General features: G+C 43.1%; 1 protein-coding gene across 2 annotated transcripts in view; it reads right to left on the bottom strand.

The window, feature by feature from the left end:
• F5 (coagulation factor V) overlaps positions 1 to 24,972 on the bottom strand; it is a 79,255-nt gene extending 54,283 nt beyond the window's left edge. For both annotated transcript variants that reach the window (XM_066599996.1, XM_066599997.1), the window contains exons 1-5: positions 24,666 to 24,972; positions 16,243 to 16,325; positions 7,293 to 7,415; positions 2,541 to 2,753; positions 1,994 to 2,152 (exon numbers count right to left, since the gene is read on the bottom strand). In XM_066599996.1, the coding sequence (XP_066456093.1) occupies positions 1,994 to 2,152; positions 2,541 to 2,753; positions 7,293 to 7,415; positions 16,243 to 16,325; positions 24,666 to 24,820 (733 nt within the window). In that variant the 5' untranslated portion in view covers positions 24,821 to 24,972. The remainder of the gene's footprint in view (positions 1 to 1,993; positions 2,153 to 2,540; positions 2,754 to 7,292; positions 7,416 to 16,242; positions 16,326 to 24,665) is intronic.
• Between the last annotated feature and the right edge of the window lie 1,719 nt (positions 24,973 to 26,691).

Here is a 26,691-nt window from a genome sequence, read left to right as displayed (position 1 = left end):
GAACCGATTGAAATCAATGTGTTATGTTTATTGCGTATTATGCATGAAAATTTTGCATGCGCGAATACAGTCGTGTGAATCCGGGCTTACACTACACTGTTCATTCTGTCACACTGATAGGAACAAACAGCATACTGTTAGGCTGCGTCCACCCACATGTGGCACCCCTGCCCGTCCAGTCTATAGCTGCACTGAACCCATCCTGGAAGGAGGCCATTTTGTTTAACCTCTTTAAAGGGTTTTTCCAGACTTTCTTTTAAATTGATGACCTGCTGTTTCCCAGAGCCACTGTCCTCCAAATGTAGCAGAGCTCTGTACACTGGGCAGTGGCTGGGAATGGTACTACAGGCAGTCATACTGAAGTGAATAGAAGACAGCCACAGTACCAATCCGGCCGTTGCACAGTGCACAGAGCTCTGCTAGTTCTGTCGTGCAGCAGCTCTAGGAGACCTCTGATGGGTGAGGGTGCTGTGGGTCAGACCTCCGTCAATCTTTTATTGATTACCTATCCTGAGAATAGGCTATTATTTAAAAAAAGCTCAGAAAGCCCTTTGAAGTCTCTTTTTTCAAGATATGTATTTTGAGGGTACGTTTTCTAAACATTTTATTTTTTTAATACCGTATATACCGGCGTATAAGGCGACGGGGCGTATAAGACGACCCCCCAACTTTCACCTTATACGCCGGTATTACAATGGAGAAAAAAAAAATCAGTACTCACCTCCCCCGGCGTTCTGTCGCGCTCCGGCAGGATGTCGCTCGCTCCTCGTCCCCGGCGCAGCATTGCTTTCTGAATGCGGGGCTTGAAATCCCCGCCTCAAGAAAGCTAATACACACGCCGTCAGCCAGTTACATCCATTCAATTACATCATTGAATGGCTGTGATTGGCTAAAACACACGTGGCTTCAGCCAATCACACTATTCAATGACATCATTGAATGGGTGTGATTGCTAACACACGTGCGCCTTCAGCCAATCACAGCCATTCAATGATGTCATTGAATAGTGTGATTGGCTGAAGCCACGTGTGTTTTAGCCAATCACAGCCATTCAATGCTGTCATTGAATAGCTGTACCGGCTGACGGCGTGTGTATTAGCTTTCTGGAAGCGGGGATTTCAAGCCCCGCATTCAGAAAGCAATGCTGCGCCGGGGACGAGGAGCGAGCGACATCCTGCCGGAGCGCGACAGAACGCCGGGGGAGGTGAGTAATGATTTTTTTTTTTTACACTTTTTTTTTTGTATTACCGGCGCATAAGACGACCCCCGACAGCAGAGCAGATTTTTCGGGGTTCAAAAGTCATCTTATACGCCGGTATATACGGTACATGTTTTGTTTAAATGAGTCCATTCTACTTTATTAATATGCTTTTTCCCTCTGATAACATTATATAGCAATTAATGAAAGCCAAGAGTTTGCATCTGTATAAGGAATAAGTCCAGGTGCATGTGGCTTGTTGCGGGATTAATCCTACTTTGGTGAAGTAGTCAAAGGATCAGATTTCCACTTCCAACAATCATGGAGAGCAGAATAGAGAGGGGAGTACAAAATACCTTTACATATGTGCATGACGTTTCTGGGGCCAGGCGACAAAATACAATTCTCTATTGTCCCCTGAAATAGCTGTATATGCTTGTGAGGCTAAAAGGGCATTTGCCATCTGGCAGGTGAATGGAGCCCTATGTATACTCTTAATAAGTACGCCCCAAGCTTTTACTGGCACACATACTTGTAAGATGCACTGTATATGTGAACATGTTCCCTTTCATCTATAGGTCTCTTAGTAAATTCTAAATTGTAAGACTATAAAGACCATATACACATAGACTGTATACATTTACACCGCATATAGCACTAATATCGTTGAGGTGCAAATGGCAAAAAACTAAAGTTGGTTGGAAATTCTTTTCTTTGCCTCTTGAATAGTCATACTCATATACTAATGTTTCTTCAAGAACAGGCTAAACTAGTTTACAGAGAAAGAAGTCATACCTGGTACGGCTCCCTTCACAAATCCATTTACAGTATACATCAGAGGTGTCTCCTTTGGTGATAGACTCTTTTGCCAACTTTTACTTTCATCAAACACGCCAAACATCAGGACATAATCTTTGTTGAAGTTTTTCTGTGTTCCATCATCTTGTAGGCTTCCTAGTAGTTGATGGGGGACAGATAGGTAAGTCTTACAAGTGTACAACAATCTAGCACTATTACAAGCTGGTAGCGATGGCTTCAGAAACCTAGCCCCACATATATATATTTATGCAAAGCATAATTTGAGCCCTTTTCCATATAATCTTTGAGGGCACATGTAAGGGGATCCTATATTTGATACTTCCTCTCTATAAGTGGAGTGATACTGCTATGATAGATTCAATAAAGCCATGTATTACATAGTCGTCCCTTCATTTTAGTGGTAGCCATTTAATGCTACATTAAAGAAGAAATGTTTTTTGAAAGAAAGCAGCCATAGTTTTTTGAAGCCTGCACTACCCCTTTAACATCACAAGAAAGAATGAATGAATATATTAATCGTTACCGTTTTTACATATCAGCAATGCACCAATCAATCCAGAATTCACATCTTGTACGGGGTTTTCCATAGAATAATAACTACTTGTTAAACAGTCAGGATCGGCTTCTTTAGGCCCCACGTCCATTGTAATATCCCATTTATAGGTGTACATTTCACCTGGCCGAACAGAATCACCCTCTTTTTCCAAGGAAGATGTACCATCAGCATATTTTGCCCCTAAACAAAATTAAATATAAGGCTTAAACAGCAGGAGAAATCTTTTGCAAATTGCAGTAATCATTTTTGCTGGATCCTTGCACACCCAGAAGAGATCTGCTTTCTGTTCTTCAAATGTATTTCTACTGTGAAGCCATGTTTACGTTATAGGATTCTGGCAGGATTTAGGCTGCGTTTCTGCACCAATGTCCCAACAGAATGCATTGATATTCCACCAGCAATGCATATGTGAATGTTGTATTTCATACCTGGGTCACATGCTCTGAAAAAATAAAAAACTGTGGCGAATAATGAGCTCACTGCTCATCTTATAACTCCCATCATGTTTATTATTGCCGCACATTCTGCCCACACAGAGGCTATGGATTAGCTTAATTGCATTACAAGGTGGTTAAGGGGCTAACCACACTGTCTTTAGCTCTGTCCGTTTCACCAATGGAGTTCCAAAGTGTGTCCCGGCCTGAGTGCGGGTCTCCAGACCCAAACTCAGAGCATCATACATCATCGTATGATGCTTCAGGTTCAGGTCTGGAGACCCGCGGTCAGGTCAGGAGACACTTTGGAACTCCATTGGTGAAACGGACAGAGCTAAAGACAGTGTGGTTAGCCCCGGGCGGCTGTCACGGCAGTCAGGCAGTAGAAAGTGCTGATCACTGCGCAGCTGCCTGGATTGTTAAACAGGTGCAATTCTAATTGAATTCAATAGGAGCTGCGCTGCAGTGCCAACCCGGGTCGCTGCACTGTGCCCAGCTTTCAGCTTCCTCGCCTGACCATAGTGACAGCAACACAATGAATCAACTGATCGTCAGGGATCTGAGCACCAAGTCCCTATTGGTCATCAATAGCAAAAATAAAAAAAGTCCTGGAATATCCCTAAAAAGTAATAGAGCCCACCTGTGCTGTTTTAATGCTAGAGGCCCCCATGTTCCCCTTTAAGTTAATAGAGCCCCCTGCACCATTATAAATAGAGCCCCTGTGACTATATAGTGTAGTAGAAGCCCCCTGTGTCACCCCCCCCCCTCCAAAAAAAAAATTGTCGCTACCCCCCGTGCGGCCAAACAATTAGTGCACAGTAAAATCTTTTTCATACATTTCAGCGCGGCACACATGCTGCTTGTTGCTCGACTGCTCCGGCTGCAGCGCTGCGCATTCTCATGTGCTGCCCATCACTCGGTTCGGTAAGAATGCAGCACGACTCCTCCCTTTCTATGTTTCTTTTAGCTCAAATACGAAGACCTGGTAATATTATTTAGGCAGAGTCATTAGTCTGCAGCAGTGACCTGCTTGATATCTTATACAGCTACTACCGTGTTTCCCCCAAAATAAGACACTACCTTATATTAATGTTTGCCCCAAAAGACACAGAGTGTTTCTATTTTTGAGGGTGTTTCATACTCAGCTCGCAGGTGCCGTCCCCATCCCTCTCTCTGTTCTCCACGCATGCCGGCATTCTTCCCTGTTGCCCTTTGCGGTGAATGAGCATTCTCTTCCAGGTAACGTCACTTGAATACCCCACCTCCAGTAAGAGAATGCTGTGATTGGTTCACGACCGCAGCTTAAGCCAATCACAGTTGGCGCTTGATGAGCCAATCACAGTCATTCAGTGATGTCATTTTTTAAAGTTTTTTTCACCAGTATATTCACTCAGGAAAATGAAATGTCGGATGAGATGCAGAGTGATAAAGTAAACTCTCTCAATTAAATATCACCAGTCTAAGGCCGGTCTCATACAACCGGATTTGAATTGCGGATTCTGCGATCGTATGATTCGCAGTAATACACAGTTCGATCAAATACATTGGATTACACAATTACGCTCACATTAGCGGGTTGTAATTGCATAATCCACTGACGGAAAATAAAAGGCAGCATGTTCTATTTTACCACGGAATCTACGATCATAGAGCCCATTGTACTCAACGGTTGTGGATATACCCACAGCCCATACACAATTACATTGTGTATGGGCTGCAGGTACCCGCATCATTGCTAAACACAAGCAAAAAAAAAGCTATACTGCGCATGACCACCTACGTGCGTATGCAGTAATACACAATACATTTAGATGCCGTACACAGGGTCACCAGCTGGGCTCGCAGATGGAATCCACTGTGGCCCTCCCACATGTGGAATCTGACTTGGTCGTGTGAGCACAGCCTAACCCAGGGAGAAGTTCAGAGTCGCTTTAAAAATATTAAAACAAAAAAATCGCCAGGTCCCGATGGCATACACCCCGAGTTCTAAGGAAATTAAGGAAATGTGATAGACTGTTTCTTATATTTTAGGACGCTATAGTAATGAGGTCTGTTCCGCATAGCAAATGTGATGCAAAAAAGGGTCAAAAAGTGAACCTGGAAACTACAGGCCGGTAAGCCCTACTTCTACTGTGGGTTTAATGCCTGAAGGGTTCCTAAGAGATGCTATCCTGGAGGACGTGAAGGAAAATAACTGTATAACTCCATATCAGCATGGGTATATGAGGAGTCGTTCCTGTCAAACCATCCCGATCTTCTACGAGGAGCTAAGTTATATAATGGACCGAGGAGAGTCACTGGATCTCATATTTATTGATTTTTCCAAGAGTTTGATACTGTGCCACATAAAAGGTTGGTATATAAAATGAGAATGTTTGGTCTGAGCGAGAATTTGTGTAAGTGGGTAAGTAACGAACTCAGTGATAGGAAGCAGAGGGGGGTTATAAATGGTGCATACTTTGATTGGGTCACTGATACTAGTGGGAAACCACAGGGGGCAGTACTGGAGGGGTCCCTATTACTAGTGGGGTAGCACAGGGGGCAGTATTGGAGGGATCGCTGTTATCAATGGGATACCACAGGGGCAGTACTGAGCCCAATTCTTTTTAATATATTTATTAATGACCTGGTAGAAGGATTGTGCAGTAAACTATCAATATTTGCAGATGATGCAAAACAAATAAAGAAATCAACAAACAGAGTACACAATGCAGTTGCAAGAGGATCCGGATAAGTTGGGGCAGAAAAGTGGCAATTGAGGTTTAACACTGATAAATATAAGGTTCTGCACATGGGCAGGGAAATACTTGTCACCATTACACACTAAATGGGAAACCACTGGGAAACTCTGACATGGAAAAGGACTTGGGGGTTTACGTTAACAGTGAGCTAACCTGATGCAACCAGTGTCAGGCAGCTGCTGCCAAGGCAAATAGGATTATGGGGGGCATCAAAAGATGTCTAGGGGCGCATGATAAGTACATTGTTCTTCCTCTTTACAAGTCACTGGTCAGACATGGAATATTGTGTACAGTTTTGGGCATCGGTACTCAATGAGGACCTATCAGAGCTTGAGCGAGCTCAAAGGTGGGCAACTAAAGTAATAAACGGAATGGGCAGACTACAATACCCAGAGAGATTATCAAAATTGGGGTTATGTAGTTTAGAAAAAAGGCGTCTGAGAGGTGTTCTAATAACTATGTATAACTATATCAGGGGACAATACAAAGATCTCTCCAATCTATTTATACCCAGGACTGTGACGGTAACAAGAGGGCACCCTCTACGTCTGGAGGAAAGAAGGTTTTATCACCAACACAGAAGGGGGTTCTTTACTGTAAGAGCAGTGAGACATTTGTTTCATGCTCCTAAGGAAAATCAATGGATGATTCTGGAACAACGATCGCCCAAAAATAGGACATGCAGCGATTTTTCTAAGGGACCTTTCACACAGGATGGAATAACCCACATGACACACCGCAAGTTGTGGTAAATTCTGAACCAAAATCCGCAATCTATCTGTGGATTTTGATGCAGAATTGTAAATGGCTTAAAACCTGCCTGCAATTCTACATCAAAAGCCGCAGTTTTACCTGTGCATTTTGGTACGGAATTCTGCACCTGCGGATTTGGCTACATCCTATGGTGTAATTCAGTTGAGTGCGAATGGTCCCTATCTTGGACTATCAGTTCAAGAGAAAAATCTTTCTTGTGAATTAACCCATTCAAGTGGATGGGTTCTTTTCCTGTGCGAGGTCTGTCCATCTTGTAATTGGACAGAACTCGCACAGGAAAATCATGCATGTGAAAACAACCTTTTTTTCCGCAAAAAAACCCTCAAGGAGCGCCAAATTTTTTTCTATAATTGTTTAGCAATACTTAGTGAAAAATGAAGCGCACACAGATGTCCTCCATGTGCGCTCTTTTAAAAAAAAAAATTGTGCACCCATCGACTTGAATGGGTGACTATTCTCCGAGAAGATAAACAAGAATAGGACATGTAAAAATACTGCATGTCTGTATACACCCATTGACTATAATGGGTCAGTGTGCTGTCCATGTTCAGTCAGTTGCAAGTACATGGATGTGAAAATCACTTGTGAATAGGCCCCAATTGGTTGTGTGTGGGTAGTTTTGGCAGAGGTGTAGTTAGGGGAAATTGGTAGGGTAGGTGATCCTGGTGCGACTGTATATAAAGAGTGCAGACACAATGGCATTGGACTCACATGTCACGTAAATATGGTTTTATGTAACTTGTACATTTAAGATTATGATAAGTTGTTACCTTCAAATGCCTTTCCATATGAAATCCCTTGTGGATGAATGGTAAGAGGCTTACTAGCCATATTCTTGAAATGGACTTTTAAAGTATCTCCAACTTCTGCACGCAATGTCGGTCCCAAGATACCTGAAAACAAGAACATATGAAACCATTTGTAACGGAATATTTTAAGAAACTTATACAAAAAATATACTAGAACTGCAATAAGTTAGTTAATTTCCAAAAGTAACAAGTTGTGAATCATAAAGTACACCCATCACAATGCAGTACCCAGTACTGCGGTCATCACTACTGCCCTCACTTCTGACTGCATCATACAATTTACACATATGCACAGCTCTCAATGGGTGATATAATGTAACATTTTGAAGTAAGCACCTATTCTGTATGATGTGAACACTGCCAACCTCTGTACGGTACTGCAGAATACAGTATGTTGGCGCTATATGAAAAACGTGACACAAATGACTTTTTTATGTTGTTACCTCCCTTTGGAAGAATATCAGAATTAGAGAATTGCTTAAAAAAACTCCGTCACCTACTTTTACCCCTATAAACCAAGCTTATAGGCTAAAAGTAGGTGATCTGCTGAGTCTGGGAATGCAAGGGCAGCTTCAAACCGGCGTGTTTGCGTGTGCAATACGCAGAGAATAGAAGCCATTGATTTCAAAGGGTTCATTCACATTTACTTGTTTGGTGCTCGCATTTCTTGGGCATGCAAAAAAATAGGACCTGTTTTATTTTTGTGAAATTTGCGTACCACTGGACTTCATAGAAGTCCATGGGAGGTATGCAAATGTGCATGCAGTGCGGAATACACTGCATAACTCAGAGAAAAAAAGGACACATTTGCAAACATTAGGCTAAATAGCCATGTAAATTGGGTGTGTTTGTCTGCCGCACGCAAATGAACATGCCCTGCATGCGCAAAGAGCACAGTAAAATGTGTCAAAACACACGCAACTATGTTGCACTGAGTTGCGTGAAAAAACGCATGTGCCTGTGTGAAGCAAGCCCAAAGGCCCATTCACACACAACGATTAATGCTCAAAATTAGTTCAAACGATGGCATATGAGTGATAATTGTTGCATATAAACACTGCCATCGTTCACTCTTCGGCTGAACGATAATTTTAAGGTGAGCTTAAAATCCATCCTTCAGCTGGAGAGAGATAACAGAGACCACACGCTGTGTTCTGCACAGGAGTCAGAGATTACATTGTATTCTGCTGGCAGCCCTGATGAGATCAATGCACCTGTATGCAGAGGCCAGCCCACAGGCTGGGCTCTACAAACAGCTTCTGGAGGCCCTTTTACACACAAATGAAGCTCATAAAGTGTTTATGGACATTAGTGTTCATTAACACTTCATGCAAAGTGATTGCTAAAACTGTCAATCTTTTAGTTGTTTGAAAGATTGTCTTTGCGTGTCAATGGACCATAAGTGTTTGTGCAGCTTCACATGGATGTATTTGCATGCATAATTGTGCAGTGAATGGAGCCCATTGTTTTTATTGGGTTAGTTCACGTGTTTATTTTGAGTTAGCAAAAAAAGCTAGAATATGTTCTATTTTTTGTGTATTTGTGTACCGAAGGTCTCCATAGAAGCCAATAGATACTGTATAATCCCACTAGGAAAAGAACTCGTCTGGAACTCATTAGCCATTTCCATCAGTGCCATTGTTTGCCGCTCGCAAATAAACATGTCCTCCCGGCTGAAAAAGTGCAGTAAAGTACGCCAATACTCGTGCAATGAAGCCTCATATTGTGCTAGGGCACACGCAACTGAGCTTATGCCTGCGTGAAGCCACCCTTATAGTTATCTCCTCCCATCGTTCCCCTGTTAGTCCTGGAGGCCTCTGCTCAATGCATTGAGTGACATGCTAAGTAGTTCGCCGGCTCTAGTCTTATTATGGGCAGCCTACTTAGCAGCGCCGCTCAATGCATTTCAGCGCTGACACCAGGAGAACTATGGGAGAAGGTAAGTATATCACTTATATTCCTGGACTCAGCGGGTCACCTACTTTTAGCGCATAAGCTTAGCTTAAGTAGCAATGCGCTGAAGTCATTAATGGCATTGCTGCCTGTGTCCGTGGGAATGCTCTGATAACAGGTCAGGTACAACGCCAAAATCCTGCAAAACCAGTTAGCAAACCTGCTGTCGTCTGGTTTATCTTGTTGTAATGGGGTAAACCTGATTCAAAAGGGAATCATCCTGTTATTCACAGCATATTATAGAATTGGTATTGGCTCTGTTCACATTTATGACGCGTGCAGCACTGTTCTTCCATCTGAGGGAATCTGGGATGGAAAGTGAAACTTCAGTGCAAATGTGAACATAGACTAACACATACTGATCAATGCAACACATGTGGACCTCTACAAGCCAGGGCATGCCAGGAAGCCGGACCTCTCAGTTTACTGTTGTTGTGGGGGCGGAAGGAGGACACTTTCCCTTAACATTAGCCTCATTTGCTAGGACAATAGTATTACACAATATCTGCATGTCAATACCTTTGGGCTGAATAGGATATTCCAGCTGTCCAAACATCTAACCATAAGCCCCTGTTTCAATATTACGACTTCCTCACCGCAGCACATAATATACACTCATTGTCAAAAAAAGTCCCTCCCCTAGAAGTTGTCAGAACCTAATGATACTTTCTCTGTGTGATTGTAACGTTGATATAAGTAAGTGATTACAATATCAGAGCAAAAGGAGAATTTATTGTGAAAAACTGACCCCTTGATGGGATCTAGTGCCCTGTTGTACCGCCTCTAGCTTGGATACAAGATGTGATACAGACGGACATGGAGGCTTTAGTACCCTGTTGTACCACCGCTAGCTTGGATACAAGATGTGATACAGATGGGCATGGAGGCTTTAGTACCCTGTTGTACCACCTCTAGCTTGGATACAAGATGTGATACAGGTGGGCATGGAGGCTCTAGTACCCTGTTGTACTGCCTCTAGCTTGCATACAAGATGTGATACGGGTGGGCATGGAGGCTCTAGTACCCTATAGTACCACCTCTAGCTTGTATACAAGATGTGATACAGGGGACATGGAGACTCTAGTACGCTGTTGTACCGCCTCTAGCTTGCATACAAGATGTGATACGGGTGGGCATGGAGGCTCTAGTACCCTGTTGTACCGCCTCTAGCTTGGATACAAGATGTGATACGAGCAGGCATGGCGGCTCTAGCATCCTGTTGTACCACCTCTTGCTTGGACACAAGATGTAATAAAGGGGACATGGAGGCTCTAGTAGCCTGTTCTACCGCCTCTAGCTTAGATACAAGATGTGATATGGGCAGGCATGGAGTCTCTAGCACCCTGTTGTACTGTGTGCAGGCATGGAGGCATACAGGTTCTGTATGGTATCCTGCAGCATATCACTCTACATTTGCTGTAACTGAGCCTCTAGATCATGCAAACTCGTAGGCTGTTGAAGTTGGCATCCCAGATGGTCCCATACATGTTCTATTAGCAACCAGGCAGGTGATGGAAGTGTGACAATGTTGTAGAGGCATTCTTGTGACACCCTTGTGTGTGCGGCCAAGCATTATCCTGCTGGAAAATAGCTGTTGGAAGCCCTGCCATGAGAGAAACACATATGGCTGCAGGATGTCCTGAACATATCGCTGAGCTGTCATTGTCCCTCATACTACTACTATGGGTGACCGACTGTCATATGAGATGGTCCTCCAGACCATTACACCAGCAGGGGGGGCAGGATTGAGGTAGGTCTGCAGACACAAACACAGCTATCGTAAGTCCCCAAGCTAAACCTGGATTTGTTGCGGAGGACAACCTGATTCCACTCTGTAGCAGCCCAATTTTGCCGTTCATGATACCATAGCAAAAGGAGGTGACAGTGGGTGGGTGTCAAAGGCAGTATACATAATGGACGCTGTGAGACCAAATGTCCTTCAGCCAAGTGTCAGGAAATGGTTAAGACAGAAACAGGTGCCTGTAATGATGGCGTCACCTGTCTCTGGATGGTGGACAACTAAACAGTTGGAGGTGCTCGTGCTTATCGGACGATCAGATGATCCTATCTACTGTAGTCCATCCAGCTTCTTGCATACAATAATGCGCCCCTCTCAAAACTCTGTTAACTGGGTTAATCTCTTCACTGCATTATAGAGGGATCTACTGGTCAATAAGCTCTACACAAAGGGGAAAAAGACGTTTCACTACAGAAGTAGCCTCTGAGAGCCATTTTAGATGCCAAAGATGGAACCACTTTTAGGGCCTCAGGTGACAAGACCGTTCATCTAATCACACCACAACTCTGATCATTTTCATATCTGCCTGGGATGTAGCTGCATGCCGAGTTTTGCTGGAAAATGACAACTTCTAGGGGCTTGATTTTGTTTTTGCAAAGAGTATATAAAAGCCAAAAATTAATAGATGCCCATTAACTTCTAGAGTCAAAGGCCATCGCCTTACAAAAAAACAGCAGCAGGGGGCGCAGAGCAAAAATAGTTCCGGGATTTGAGCAGCAGGAGATGCTATTTTAAGAAGAAGTGGCGGCTTCACACAGCAGAAAACAACCTGCCAATTGTTTCCCTCACAGTTCACAAAGCAAAGTGCATAACTCAGAGTTTAGGAGAACACACTGTATAATTGCAAGTCACTGAAATAAATGATGAAATAATTGCAGTGGTGTGCACAATGAATTAAAGGCCTGCAAACAAATATTTTAACATTCCACAGAAATAATTTTAAAAAGTTGCATGAATGTAACTTTTGATCGAGATTCAGAGCTCTATACTTTAGACAATCCCTCTTTCCTTCTTTCTAAGAATTATCATTTGACGATAAACAGATCGTCATGTTTTCCTCTGTTGGGAACTCTAGGAATCAGCAGTTATCTGTAGGGAAACCTGACAGTAAGGGCTCCTTCACAGTGGTGAGAAAATCGGGCAATTTTCTTGCATTGCGAGAGTGAGTGAAAATGCATGATTATGTATCACAGAAATATAAAAACAAACAATCACTGAAAACGGCCATATACTGACTAACACAGGAGGGCAAACATGTGCATCACCTCAGCATGCAGGCAGCCATACTGCCAAATGAGGGAACCAATTACACCTGTGGAGGACACCAATGAGACAGCTCCTCACACAACCTCCTATATAGAGGGGGGTGGCTGCTTGGTGTATACTCCTACACAGAGTAGATACAAAGTGCCAGACCATTCTGATATATGTAGTTCACCATGCAAACAAGCAACCTATTAATGATGCCATAAAAGTTTGGTGGGCTGCCCTGCACCTTAAAAAGTGAACCACATTGGTACTGCCACCCTGGGCTCCTACGGCGTTTAAAGCCGCACTGCATGTGAGTAATACATAATAAATGCGAGGTATGATAATAAATGTGAGTAAATACCGATCTAGGTGCATAGAGCTGTCCGCTTCCAGCTCTGTCTACAAAAACAGCAGACCTGGCGAACAACAGATCAGCAGGAATCATGAGCAGAAGACCCCACGATCAATAACTGATGAAATGCTCTGAGGACAGGGGGGGGTAAAGATGACTGGGAAAGGCAATGGCAAACCACCCAACAAAAACAGTCTGCCAAGAAAACGTCTTGTAGAAGTCAGTCATGACTCAGTGCTTGCACCCGGGGAACTCTACGTTTCCTAGGTCATCAATAATAAAGTACCGGAAAACTCCCTCAATAGTGGGAACTCAGTGTGAATCATATGGTCTACAGGTGTTATGCACAGTTATCTGGCCATGTTACGACTCTGTGCAGGAGGTATATATGATATTTACGAAGCTTATTATGGGAAATTGTTTTGTAATCCCACCAGACAGGATTGTGAGTCAGACTTACTGGCAGTGGGGAAAGTTGTTCACATCAGTGACATTTTAATTGAGGTTTTCCTTTAATGATAAGTTTGTTGATAACCTCCTTAGATTTGTTGGTCTACTAAAGGATTTGGCAATGAATCTCCTTGTCTTATGAAACCTGTACCAGGCTCAGCTTCATACATACAAAAGAATGAATAACAAGTTGGATGTTATCCAGGAGAATCACTCTATCTGATGAAAATTATTTGAGGATGTTACACTACCCTAAAAAAACAGAAAAAACATCTTCATATATCCACGTACAGTCCAAAGACACAAGACATTTCTGGTGTTTGACACAAAGCTATTGAAAATTTTTCTTCCTTCTTCTAACCTATAAAGAAAGCTGTCTGACAACTAATATGACTACCATTATAATTCTCAAGACGTTATCATAAGGCTTTTTTGAGCTATTAAACCACAAACCTTCCATGTTATTAAAGAATACATCTCTTGCTCCGTTTCAATATACAATTCTCATTCTAGACCAGTAATGGTCAACGTGACATTTTGTGAGGGCCTCAAATTTGGCATGTGTACAAATAGCTTTAGGCAGTGCCCCGAGGAGGTTAATAAAAACAATATTGTTGTGACAAAAAAAGCTGACTCACCTGGATCGAACAATAAACGCAATACGAACCCAAGTGAGCAAACATCGTTCAAATATTACTAGTATCTCCCAGCACTTTCCACATCACCATAGCAAGGACACCTCACTGACGCCCCTGATCCCATTGGAAAAAAATCCCTGACGGGGAATTCATCAAGCTACGGATGAAAGAAATGTTTTGGATCTTCCGTCTGGAAACCCTATCACCCAAAGGACTAAACAAAGTAGAAGAACACATCTCCTGGTTCTCCTAGCCCACCTCCCTCCTTAAAAATCCTTTATGGAATCTCTAATATTCTATAACCTCAATGATAATCTTGTTTTTAATGTTTTTATATAGTTTCATTGCCTTTTCTGAAACAGTCCTAGCATTTTACAAGCTATCCAATATAATTTTATTGAATAAATATGATCTTTTATGTATGATTTTATATGCTTTTAAAAAAACTTTTCATTTCTACTTTTATTCTACTTTTACTTCACTTTTATTCTTCAATTTTATATGTATTTTTATATTTCTATATACAATTTTAATATAGTGAACAATATGTACATATTTGACTTTTAACTGTATCATGTGGTGCGTTTTTTGGATTGCATTTTTGTGACATACCCTACAATATAGTACCAAATCAGGTTTATCCATGTGGTGCTGGTTCATTAATGAATGCGTTCAACATCCTCAGGAAGGACATATCAGAGCTTGAGTGGGTACAAAGGCAGGAAAGTAAAGTAATAAATGGAATGGGTGGACTACAATACCCAGAGGGGTTATCAAAATTCTGGTTATTTAGGTTAGAAAAAGACAGCTGAGGGGCGACTTTATAACTATGTGTATATATATATATATATATATATATATATATATATATATATATATATATCAGGGGACAATACAGAGATCTCTTCCATCATCTGTTTATACCTAGGACTGTAATGTAACAAGGGGGTGCCTCTACGTCTAGAGGAAAAAAGGTTTCTACACTGACATAGAAGGGGGTTCTTTACTGTAAGAGCAGTGAGACTATGGAACTCTCTGCCTGAGGACGTGGTGATGGCGAATTTGATAAAAGAGTTTAAGAGGAGCCTGGATGCCTTTCTTGAGTGTTACAATATTACATGTTGTAGTCATTAATAACTTCAGAAGGTTCAGTGTTTCAGGGATTATTCCGATTGCCAGATTGGAGTCAGGAAGGAATTTTTTTCCCTTACATGGGGAAAATTGGCTTCTACCTCATTTGGGGTTTTTTGCCTTCCTCTGGATCAACATTGGGGATAAATAGGCTGAACTAGATGGACATATGTGTTTTTTGGGCCTTACATACTATGATTTGATTATAACATGTGCATGGAACTGCGTGTCAAACGCGTACAAATCTGATCCGCAGCCATATTCTTCTGGCCACATGTAGTTTTGGCACATGGGCTTTTGATGATACGCACGCCTGCACTCACACACTTTCTATAAGAAGCCCATCATACTGTTAACATGTTTCTGTATGATATACTTGAGAAAGGCGGCAGGTGTGTCAGTAACACCTCCGAAATACGTTGCATTGCTGTACAGTATCTTCTGTGAAATAAACATTGGAGGAGTACCTACCCTCCCGAAAAAGCAAACCTGAAGAATAATGTGTGGTAATTGAGAAGCAATCATGGATTATTGAGGAGGTTCGCTGAGGACCGCCAACCCGTCACTCAAGTACGTTATTCTGTTTACACACAATTTCTACCTACTATCTATCCACACACTTTGGAGCGCAGCGTCTTTTGTAACTTGTTTCTTCAAATTAGGCCTTTAATGCCATTAAAAGGAAACATATTACTTTCAGACAGGGGCTGCATCAAGGGGTAAGCAATCATGCACAGATATTGCATGTACAGGACTGACAGCATACTGTCCCCAAAAAGGAAAGTTAAACACGAACTTATACAAATGGGCCAGTTCTATGTAGGTTGACCTTTATGAATTTTTACACAGCTGTATTTGAGGATGGCATTTACTCCAGGCACTTTTTTTAGGCTAAAAACAAGTTGGACAAAGGAAAAAAAATCTTGCTTTTGCCAAAACACAGATCATAAATACAGGTATATAAAAAGCCTATATACACATGAAAAGATTCCACAGAAGAAAGTAGATGACTTAAGCAGTACATTGATATTAGATGTTTTATTAGTGGACTCTCCTGATTTTTATGGCTCTGCAGAAAATAATGTCTATGGAAATTAGCGGTGAGCCCCTAAAATGATTCCATAGGTTCATATTTGAACCTGTCTAATCCTTTTGTTTTCCTCACGGTTACTGACACCAGAGATGTCTGGCATCTACTTACAGTTCAACCCTTTCTTTATTGGAATAACAGGCAAATTGAGTCAATACAAATATTGGTCAAATGGTCATCTGGCAAACATTGATCACACCTCTATGGATGTAACTTCTATACCAGTATGTCGCTGTGGAGAGTCTTACCTGACAGCTTAGACGTGGGCTTTGCTTTCTGAAAACCTTTTTCATATTCTTTAAAAATGATTTTCTTAAAGACATATTCAGAGCTGTGTAAGAAAAACAAAAACTTATAGTTGACTTTGTATCATGAACACTGAAAATACAACCATATGTGTTATGATGATATATGTAAAATATACTTGTACATTGTAGAAAACATTTGGAGCATCTCATGCATGTCGGACAATCAGACGATCCTCTCTACTGGTGGTCTGTAGGGGGCGGCCTGAGCCGGGTAACCTTGTGTGTCCTCACACAACCACTGGTCCCAACACCTCCTAACAGTCTGGTCAGACAATCCTCTCTACTGGTGGTCTGTAGGGGGCAGCCTGAGCCGGGTCACCTTGTGTGCCCTCACAGGATGAATAGGAGAAATGCCAACAGCACAGCTTCAGAGCTAAATATAGCCGGACAGATATATGCACAGCCACCGTGACAGGCCCTGATCCAAAAAGAACCCCAATCGTCAATCCATATAGATAAGAAAGATGGCAGCATCCGTGGTGCAATTAAAAAGTTGATTTTATTCCTCCAAACGTCATACAACGTTTCGACCCTTTACAGGTCTTTTTTAACTTACTTGAAAAAGATCTACAAAGGGTTGAAACGTATGTCGTTTGGAGGCATAAAATCAACTTTTTAATTACACCACGGATGCTGCCATCTTTCTTATATATGGGTTGTGTGCCTTCACGCATCCACTGGTCCCAACACCTCCTGACAGTCTGGTCAGAACAGCCTAGGTGGCGGACAATTCATCGATACGACCATCCAGCTTCTCACATCCCAATAATGTGCCCCTCTCAGACTCTGGTAAAGGGGGGTGGGGGGTGGGAATCTCTTCTCTGCATCGCAGAGGCGTCTAGTAGTCAACAATCTCCACACAAGCAGAAGAAGAGGTCACTACACACAAGGAGCCTTCGAGAGCCTTTTATAGGCCAAGGGTGGGACCAGTTTTAGGGCCTCAGGTGACGACTGTTCATCTAATCACACCACAACTCTCATCATTTGCATATCTGCCTGGGATGTAGTTGCATGCCAAGTTTTGCAGCAAAATGACAACTTGTTCTAGGAGCAAGAAATGGGGGCCAGAAATAGCGCCTTTTCAAGGAAGGCGCGAGTGTGGTATGGCCACACCTCCTCCTCTAGCAGGCCGAACAGCGCTATCTTAGGGTCCAGGTCAATGAATAGTGGGGGCAGTAGGAGTAAATTTATAAGGTCAGTCACATTTTTTTTTTATAATCAGTTGTATTTGATTTTTGTTGCATTATACAAACATACATGTAACTTGGCATATATACAGATGAGTTTAAAGCCTAGTCCTACTGGGCTGGGAGCTGTATAGCAGTTGTAACAATTAACAACTGTGAGTAAACATATAGTTTAGCACCATCTTTTACCCTTACACAGGGTATTGTAATGTCTCTCATATATAGTTCTTGGTGCATAGTAGGCTACTAGACAAGACAGTAGACAAGACAGTGGGGGGAGGGTAAGTGGGGGGAGGGGGGCTGCAGAGGTGGGGTAGGCAGGGGAGGGTGGAGGATGTGGGAGGGGTGGGGTGATTGGCGTCCGAGGTTGCTCGGATATCTGTTCCACGAGGCTCTCGGTGTTTCCTGTATGTAATCTTAGCACGGCAATCAGATCATCTCTTCTATATATCAGACCTCTCTAGAGGTGTATTTTGGTTTGTTTGCTTATGTTAGGTCATCTTTATATGTATGGGGTGACCCATCCGGGGGGGTCCTCTGAGAAGGCAGGGCACAAACCATCCTCATATGTCCCACATCAATCCCTCCACACCAGGGCCTTCCACAGGTTAGTCACTTTTGACCAGAACTCATTAACAAGAGGACAACCCCAAATTAAGTGCCAGAAGTCCGCCTCAGGTTGGCGGCATCTGTGGCAAGAATCTGAGGATGTGGTACACATTTTGTGTAAACGGCTGGGGGTAAGATAGGCTTGATGTATTATGTATAGTTGGATTAATTTGTTATTTACGGCCGGGGAGACTGACAAGTGGGATTCGGAGATGTTCTGCCACTCTTGGGGGGGAAGGGATGGAATAGCATGTTTCCATTTGTCATATGTTGAGAGTGGATTGAGGCCTATTTTAGCCGAGAGGAGGTGTGTATACAAGGCCAAGATTAGCCCTTTAGGTCCTTGAGATTTGAGGACACCGATTGTGGGGAATTTGGATATACGAGTTGAGGTGGGTGGAACTTGAGAGTTTAGCACATGTCTTAATTGAAAAAATCTGAATAGCTGGAGATGCGGGGACTACAGCCTGTTGCGCAGTTGCGTGAACGTAGGGAGTGTTTCGTCAATATATATATCTCTCAGCGTGTGTACCCCCTGAGCCATCCAGTACTGCGGGTCTGGGACTGACTGCAATGCAGTGAAATCAGGGTTATTCCAGAGGGGGAGTTCAGGCACTATATCTTGGTATCTCTGCAGTGTCTTCACCTCCTTCCACACGCCAAGAGCTAGTTTATGAAGCGGGATTGTGTCAGACATGCCACTCTTTTAGCTTGGTTACTGATAGAAGCCCTAATATAGACTGCCAGAGGTACCAGAAGCCATATGGGTTTTAAATTCTATTATTTTGCAATTCTGACTGTGTTAAACAACATCTACAACCAACAACAACCTTTTGTGTTATCCGATGAGCTGAACTGCGGCATCATTGCATATACACAGATTTCTTCGTATTGCAATGAGTGGCGCCAGTGTTAGACTATAATCAGTGTTGTACAGAATTGGCCAAGTTTGCATCTGCGCTGGAGTCTCCGTTAGGTGGTTCTATCGCACATCTGGCACGAAATACCAGAAGAAGTAGCGATGCATGCAGCGCTTCTTCTTCTGGTAAAATGTCGTGCAGCTGAGCAGAAACTGAACAGACCCCATTATAGTCAATGGGCTCCATTTGGTGCTATTCTGCTCCATCATAAGACGGATCCATTTTGGCCAGGGGATTCCCCTTTCCTGCTGCAGATGTGCAAGCAGTAAACCCAACCTAAAACTGTGTATTTCTGTTCGGTCTGATCTGTCACACAGGATCAAAGGTCGTACAATACACAGAGAAGTGGACAAACTAAAAAATTAAAAGGACCAGGAAACAGGAAGGTGGAAGAGACAAGCCAGCTGGATAAGCACCATCGGGTTCAGTAACATCCTCTGACGTCGGAGACTGTCAGCTCCATGCTGATGGCATAAGAACTTATCAGTCATCATGAAACGTCTGTGTTTTTTGACTTCTCCATTAATGTACAACTAAACTCTCCAGCTTGAAGTAAATAATATCATTCTATAATAATAGATATAATTATATATTCTAATTCACATATCTCATATTTTCCAAAAATCACCTAAATAAAGCAGCTTTTTGGGGTAATATATTAGTTTATGGCTGGTTTCAAAATAAAGGCTATTCCATGGACCATGAAACTTGTGTGATGTGTTTCCCGGTCCAATCAAAAACAATATGCAAGGCGTTCTGAGGGAATGCCCAAACATAGGACATGCCATGATGTTTTCCCGCACCGCCATGCTCATGTATATGACCCAATTCAAAAGAATGGGTTTCCTATTTGGGCGAGGTATGTGCATCTCGCAACAGACAAATCTTGTCCGATTTTCCAGGCTGTTTGAAAGCGATCTAAGAGAAGACAGTTCTAAAAAAAAAAAGACAATAGTGGTCTGGGCCCATCTGGAATGATAGTGATTGTCCCCTTAATGACCAACACTGTAAACCCCTTAAGGACCAGACACTTTTAAGGGATTTTAGAGGCTTTCTGGGCAATGTAGTCCGCCCATTCCATTTATTACTTTAGTTGCCCGCCTTTGTACCTGCTTAAGCTCTGATATGTCCTTCTTGAGTACCGGAGCCCAAAACTGCCCAAAAATATTCCATGTGTGGTCTGACTTGTAAAGCAGAATGTGTCCGAGACTTCTTTTGTACCCTATAGTCCTATTTGCCTTGGCAGCAGCTGCCTGACACTGGTTGCTCCAGTTAAGCTTACAGTTAACTAAAACTCTCAAGTCCTTTTCCGTGTCAGATGGATCTGATGAGTTGTGGTGTATGTCTCACTTTGTAGATTTTTAGCTGTGTACAAAATTATGACAATTAATTATTATGTTTATGGCAAAAGTAACCAGGTTCTGATAAAAAATGAAGATCGTCTTTTGTTTCCAACAGTCTTCTTTAAGTTCTTCTCATTTCCTTTTCGAATTATGTATAGTTCTCTTGAGGAAGCTTATGTCTGGCATTTTTCATACTGACTCAAGGACAACCTGCTGACTCAGGATGGCACAATGTATGATATTTTTAAGGTTGAAGCAGTAACAGTTCCTATAATGTGTAAATGTTTCTCTCCTTAGGCATTTATGACATATATTGATGTGCACGTGATAATTTGAGGGGTACTGGTGCATTATGTCTCCACCACCAAAATGGGTGGAGACAAACTGCACGCCCACAACTACGTCCACAACTTGAGATTGGTTGGCCACCAGAATGTGTGGAGGCAAACTACACGCTCCCAACTTCTGATTGAGTGGACGACACATTGAGGACAGACTGGCTGTATACACAAGTAGCAGGCCGTAGGCAGCTTACTGGGCGCCTACTGCTGCTTGGCCGCAGACGTAAAACCCGACTGCTGCAAACATACCGGGGGAAGCAGTGCCGGATGGTTGGTGGCGGGGGCGTCCTGAAAGTGTCCTTGCCGTCCAGATAGTAAAAGCCGCTCTGCCAGTCCTGGTGCCGCTGTTCCTGCTGGTTACTTCACGATGCTTTTCGGCGGTGACGACTCTGCCGACACAAAAAGCCACGGAGCGGGGGACCAACAACAGCTGCTGTCAGTCCTCGGCAAAGCAGCCCAGCACAGCACCGGAGCGGGGAACCAACAACAATAGCTGTCACTCCAGTCCTCCGCATAGCTGACCAGCACAGCGCCAGGTTGGGTTCCAGTCGTCAGTTCGGTCCTTGGCAGAGCCGGCCAGTGTCAATCCAGTACTTGGCATAGCTGCCCAGCACAGCGCCGGAGTTGGTTCCAGCTGGCAGTCCGGTCCCATGGCATTGCCCCACAGCGGCGGAGTGGGATTTGATGACATATAACATGCTACTGGGGCGTTACGTAGGTGTTCCCTGTCACTGTAGCTGGCCAACCCATGGCTCCACCCATACTTCTGGTGGAGATATAATGCACCAGTACCAATTTGAGGTTCCACCTAGAAGGAGAACTTCAAAAGTAATGCACAAAGGTATATCCCCATGACTATGCTATAAATATGGTAATACCCTTCTAAGGATCAATTCACACTCTGCCAATTATTGCCATAGTGTAATTTGAAAACTAAGCAAGTATAGCAATTTAAAAGATGATTTCAAATTCAGAGACCAAACTCGGCATAAGTCAGTGTGCCCCAACGAGGTTCTGTGAAATCAGCGGTTCCTGGAACTCGGTCACTTGCACAGATGATTAATTTCATTGCAGGAAACAAATGTGCTTGCTGTGAGAAAAAAACAGTCCCTATGAATGTGAGATGGCTGAGATTGGTGCAATGCGCACTAGTGAATCTGTCTCCATAATGTCTTGTAGAACACATTTTTTTTGTCAAAAATCTCGCCCATAGAAGCTACAAAACTCTGCATGCAGTTACATCTCAGGCAGATATACAAATGATTAGAGTTGTGGTGTAATTAGATGAACGGTCTTGCTACCTGAGGCCCTAAAAGTGGTTCCACCCTTGGCCTAAAAAAAGGTCCTCAGAGGTTACTTGTGTGTAGTGACCTCTTCCACTTGTGTAGAGCTTGTTGACCACTAGATGCTTCTACGACGCAAAGCAGAGATTTCCACCAGTTACCAAAGTCTGAAAGGGGGCGCATTATCAGAATACGGAAAGTATTGGGCCATTCCAATCAGACTGTTAGGAGGCGTTGGGACCAGTGGATGTGTGAAGGCACAAACACAAGGCAACCGTGCTCAGGATGCCCCCGACAGACCACCAGTAGAGAGGATTGTTTAATCGTTCAACAAGCAACTTCAACTGTTTCGGTGTCCGCCATCCAGAGACAAGTGGCGCCATCGTTACACCCATGTGTCTGTAGGAACAATTTGTTTGACTGAAGAGCATTTTTTCTGACGGTGTTCATTATGTGTACTGCCTTTGACACCCATTGTCACACCTCCGTTTGCAATGGTGTTATGAACGATAAAACTGATCAGAAAAAGGTGGCCTAGAAGCTCAGCAGGGGTCATAAATGACTTACAGTAAAGGAAATGATAAAGGCATAAACCCCTATAGACAATTCCCTAAAATATAACTTTTATTAGATATAAAATGAAATTCACTTGCTAAAGGTTAAAAATTGCAGGCTGCCTGAGACAAATAAGCACTCATTAGGTAAATCTCCCATATGAGACTACAGAGCTGTCCTATTTCCCAGAGACATGAGTGGAATACTCCAACTTCCGCCTCCATATAGGAAACTGCTTAAAAAATATATGATGACAATCAAGGGCAAAGGAATATATATAAGAAAAAGAGGAGAACTCATCAAGTGATACCCCCATATACAGGTAAAAAACTGCCCTAAGCTCCCTATGAACCAAGAGGAAGACTCAAACTCCCTCCTCAGTATCAAAGGGAATCACAATAATAATTAGCCTTGATTTTCCCCGAGGATGCCAGGAAGATGGTGAAATATGTTGGGAGGTTAACAGCATTGTTTTTAGCACAGTTTGTTTGGCTGCATTATGCCATTTGCCATGAGTGCTTGTTTTAAAATTCATCTCAACACTGTGGAGGGAGTTTGAGTCTTCCACTTGGTTCAATGAATCTAACATGCCTATTTATGCTGCGGGTTTCTGGTGTGGATTTCTTGAAATCCGCAGCATTTCTGCAATTAAAACACAGCCAAATCCATACCATTTAAGTGTGGATTTGGCCACTGCAGATTTAAAGTGTATTTTCTTGGGGACATTTCCCACAGGACATAATGTTTTGCAACAGTGTTGCAGAATATGCCCTTCCTATATTTCGCACCAAAATCCACATGGCTAACTGCAGATTTTGCTGCAGAATATTTTATTAAAATTTGCTCGTTAGCCTATGGATTTTGGTGCTATATATTCCACAAGAGGGCATATTACACAATGCTGTTGCAGAATAATCTGCCCTGCATGAAAGGTCCCTTAGGGTGAGTTCACACGCAACAGAATTGCTGCAGAATTTTGGCAGTGAAATGTGAGCTGGAATTCCACAGGAATCTACAGTACAATGTAAGTGAATATGATTTCGACAAACCCCATTCACTTAAAAGGGGTTTTCCAGTTAAATATTATTGTTGACCTATCATCAGGATAGGTCAACAATAGTTGATCGGCTGGGTCTGCCACTCGGGACCCCGACCGATCAGCTGAGCGGGCGCATGCTGTCAGAGCCACAAGAACACAGAAGTTGGAGCGGAAGCCTTTGCGCCAACCTCTGTGTAGTGGCCGTCGCTTGTAACTGCAGGCACAGCTCTCATTGAAATCAATGGGAGCCGTGCCTGCAGTTTCAAGCGCCGGCCAGTACATGGGAGGTCGGCGCAGAGACTTCCACTACAAATACACAGACGTCGGAGTGAAAGCCTCTGTGCCGACCTCCTTATAGTGGCAAGTGCTTGTAACTGCAGGCATGGCTCTCATTGATTTCAATGAGAGCTGTGGCTGCAGTTACAGGCACTGGCCACTACACAGAGGTCAGCGCAGAGGCTTCTGCTCCGGTCTCTGTGCTACTGTGGCGCTGACAGCAGAATACGCCCTCAGCTCATCAACTGGCATCCCGAGTGATGGACTCCGGCCAATCAACTATCGATGACCTATCCTGACGATAGGTCATCAATAGTATTTCACTGAAAAACGCCTTTAAAGTGTAAAAAAAAAAAATCTATCTATACCATATCTATCCATGTACAGTATTAGGGTGGATTCACATAGGCGAGTTTCACATATGAGTTCCGTCCAATAGCTACATTGATTTCAATGTGTTTAATCACAAACAAATTTTCTCTTGCAGTGATGGTTGCGAAATTGAAAAGTTGCTGCATGTGCTTTTTTTTGGCGATTCCTTATAAGAAATCGCTGATTATTTTCTATGGGAATCTTTAAAAAAAAGAAAAATAAAAAATCTCCCATGCCATAGAATTAGCGATTTTCCCACTGAAAACTATCGGAAGCACTGAAAAACACAAGTACATGGATGCCTTTTTTAAGCAAAAACATATTGTGTTTGCATCCAGAATTGCAATTTTACAACGGCTCACCCGTGTGAACGCACCCTTACAGTGAGGCAGCAGTACATAGCATTGCATATATACAGATCATCCTGGAGGTCATTACCTGTCAGCCTGTCCATTGCTGTAGTCCCAATCACTGGTGACAGCAGCCACATAGTAGTCTCTGTCCCTTGCAGTCACATAGGGGGTGATGTGAGTCAGTGCCCCCAGCAGCAGTAACACGTCCAGGGCTCCGGGGTGATGCATGTGTAGCCCCATGGTGCCCTCCACACAAGCTGCTGTCCCTCAGAGTCCCAAATCCTCTCTGTCAACAGCGCCCTGAGTACACGGATCAATAAGGGCGACCTCTTGTCCCAGGCATTGACATCAAGCCCAGGAGATGATGAGCTCTGCTGTACACCCACCCAGGACTGCAGGCTTAGATGTACAGGAAGCTACTGGGCACCTCTTATATATCCTGCATCCCTTACTCACAGCTGCACTCACTGAGAAAGGGGAGGGATGGGTAACGTCTACTTCCATCCCATCCCTCACTCACTCACTCTATTCTGCATCTACAACTGTAAGAATGACTTTTAGTAGGATATGCGCTGCCCCTTGTAACTATACTCCTTCTATTAGTGTCGGTATCATTGAACATGTTCATATCTGTGTTGGAGGCTCTGATGCACATTTCATTACGTTTGTCCCCCCCCCCCCCCCCATCTTCCTTCCCAAAATGCTGCACTATTTTTACTGCTAAAATAACAGACACCATATTAGAAACCTATGGACCTCGTTATATGCTAATAGGGTTTTCTGTGTACCTCTGGTGTCTGATGCATCACAGCTTGAATTCCATTGCTCTGCTTTTACGATCGAACCACAAATCTGAAACCTGTGAATGTAGCCTAAGAATTCCCACAGAATTTCGACAGCAGAATGTGAAATTAAATCCCACAGTAATGTATAGTACAATGCAAGTGAATACGTTTTCAACAAACCTCACTTACCGTATAAAAATCAACAGCGGAAGAAAATCATGCTGTGGATTTTTAAATCCACTGCATACTCTATTGGTTGTGAACATGTAGCAGATTGTCACCATGGAATTCCACAGCGAAAATCCGCAGATGCATGATGGTGCGGATTTTACCCTATGAAGAAGGCTGGTCGGAAAGGCGCGTCAGGGGTCTAGTCCCCACATTATGGTGGACCTCTGGGGAGCCTTATGTTTTAATAGGTATTTAAAACTCTTTGAATTATCTGTGATATGCACTTTACTATATCCTCCTGAATGGGCGTTATACTAGTGATGCATTGATGGCTATTGCCCTGGACATATCTAGAGATATACATCTATTTGTATTATGATTTGTGTATATATATATATATATATATATATATACACACACATACATATTGTGAGGGAGTAGCGTTAGGATCGGTAGCAACCTCGGCATAAGCAGTCAGAGGCAGTGACACATGGGATAAAGTCTTTAGTCCAGGCTTTGCCTGGGTTTATTTCAGTACAAACAAAGCAAAAACACGGGCCTTAACATCAGGCCAACATAAAGTAACTCCTGCTCGTCTGAGCCCTTACTAGACATGGATCGTCCCTGTCTACACACTTGTAAACCAATGGTTCCTGCGCACAGCCAGCCAGGCTCTTAGACCTGCAAAGGTCTCAGCTCTCCTCACCAGCACCTGCAGGCCCAGGCTTTATAGGGCCTGGTACCAGCCTCACCTGGTACGTGGGAGTGGCCATCCCATCCTTCACTTTGACCACTCCAGGAAAAGCCGGCCCGGATTATGTGGCTTGGAGCCACTTACACACTACAACGTGTCAGTAACTTAATGTTACTGACACCCGACTGCCGGCTTCCTCCACCGAGCCCAGGCTACTCAGTGGCACGTATCTGCCCAAGTGCTCCTCAAAGCAGCATAGGAGAGCATCCTAGGCAAAATATATCGGCCCTCCAGCACTTTGCAGGTCACTGTCTCACTATATATATATATATATATATATATATATATATATATTTTGCTTTTCTTCTGTTTGATATATATTATAGGAGGTACTTTTTGCTCGCTCGCTCTATATGAGTTTTACGAAATACAATCTACCCCTACTGTATGATTCATGATGC

This window comes from Eleutherodactylus coqui, chromosome 4, assembly GCF_035609145.1.
Source record: "Eleutherodactylus coqui strain aEleCoq1 chromosome 4, aEleCoq1.hap1, whole genome shotgun sequence".
Taxonomy (NCBI): Eukaryota; Metazoa; Chordata; class Amphibia; order Anura; family Eleutherodactylidae; genus Eleutherodactylus; species Eleutherodactylus coqui.
Note: the sequence above shows the minus strand (reverse complement) of the source record. Positions and strands in the feature narration are given on the sequence as shown.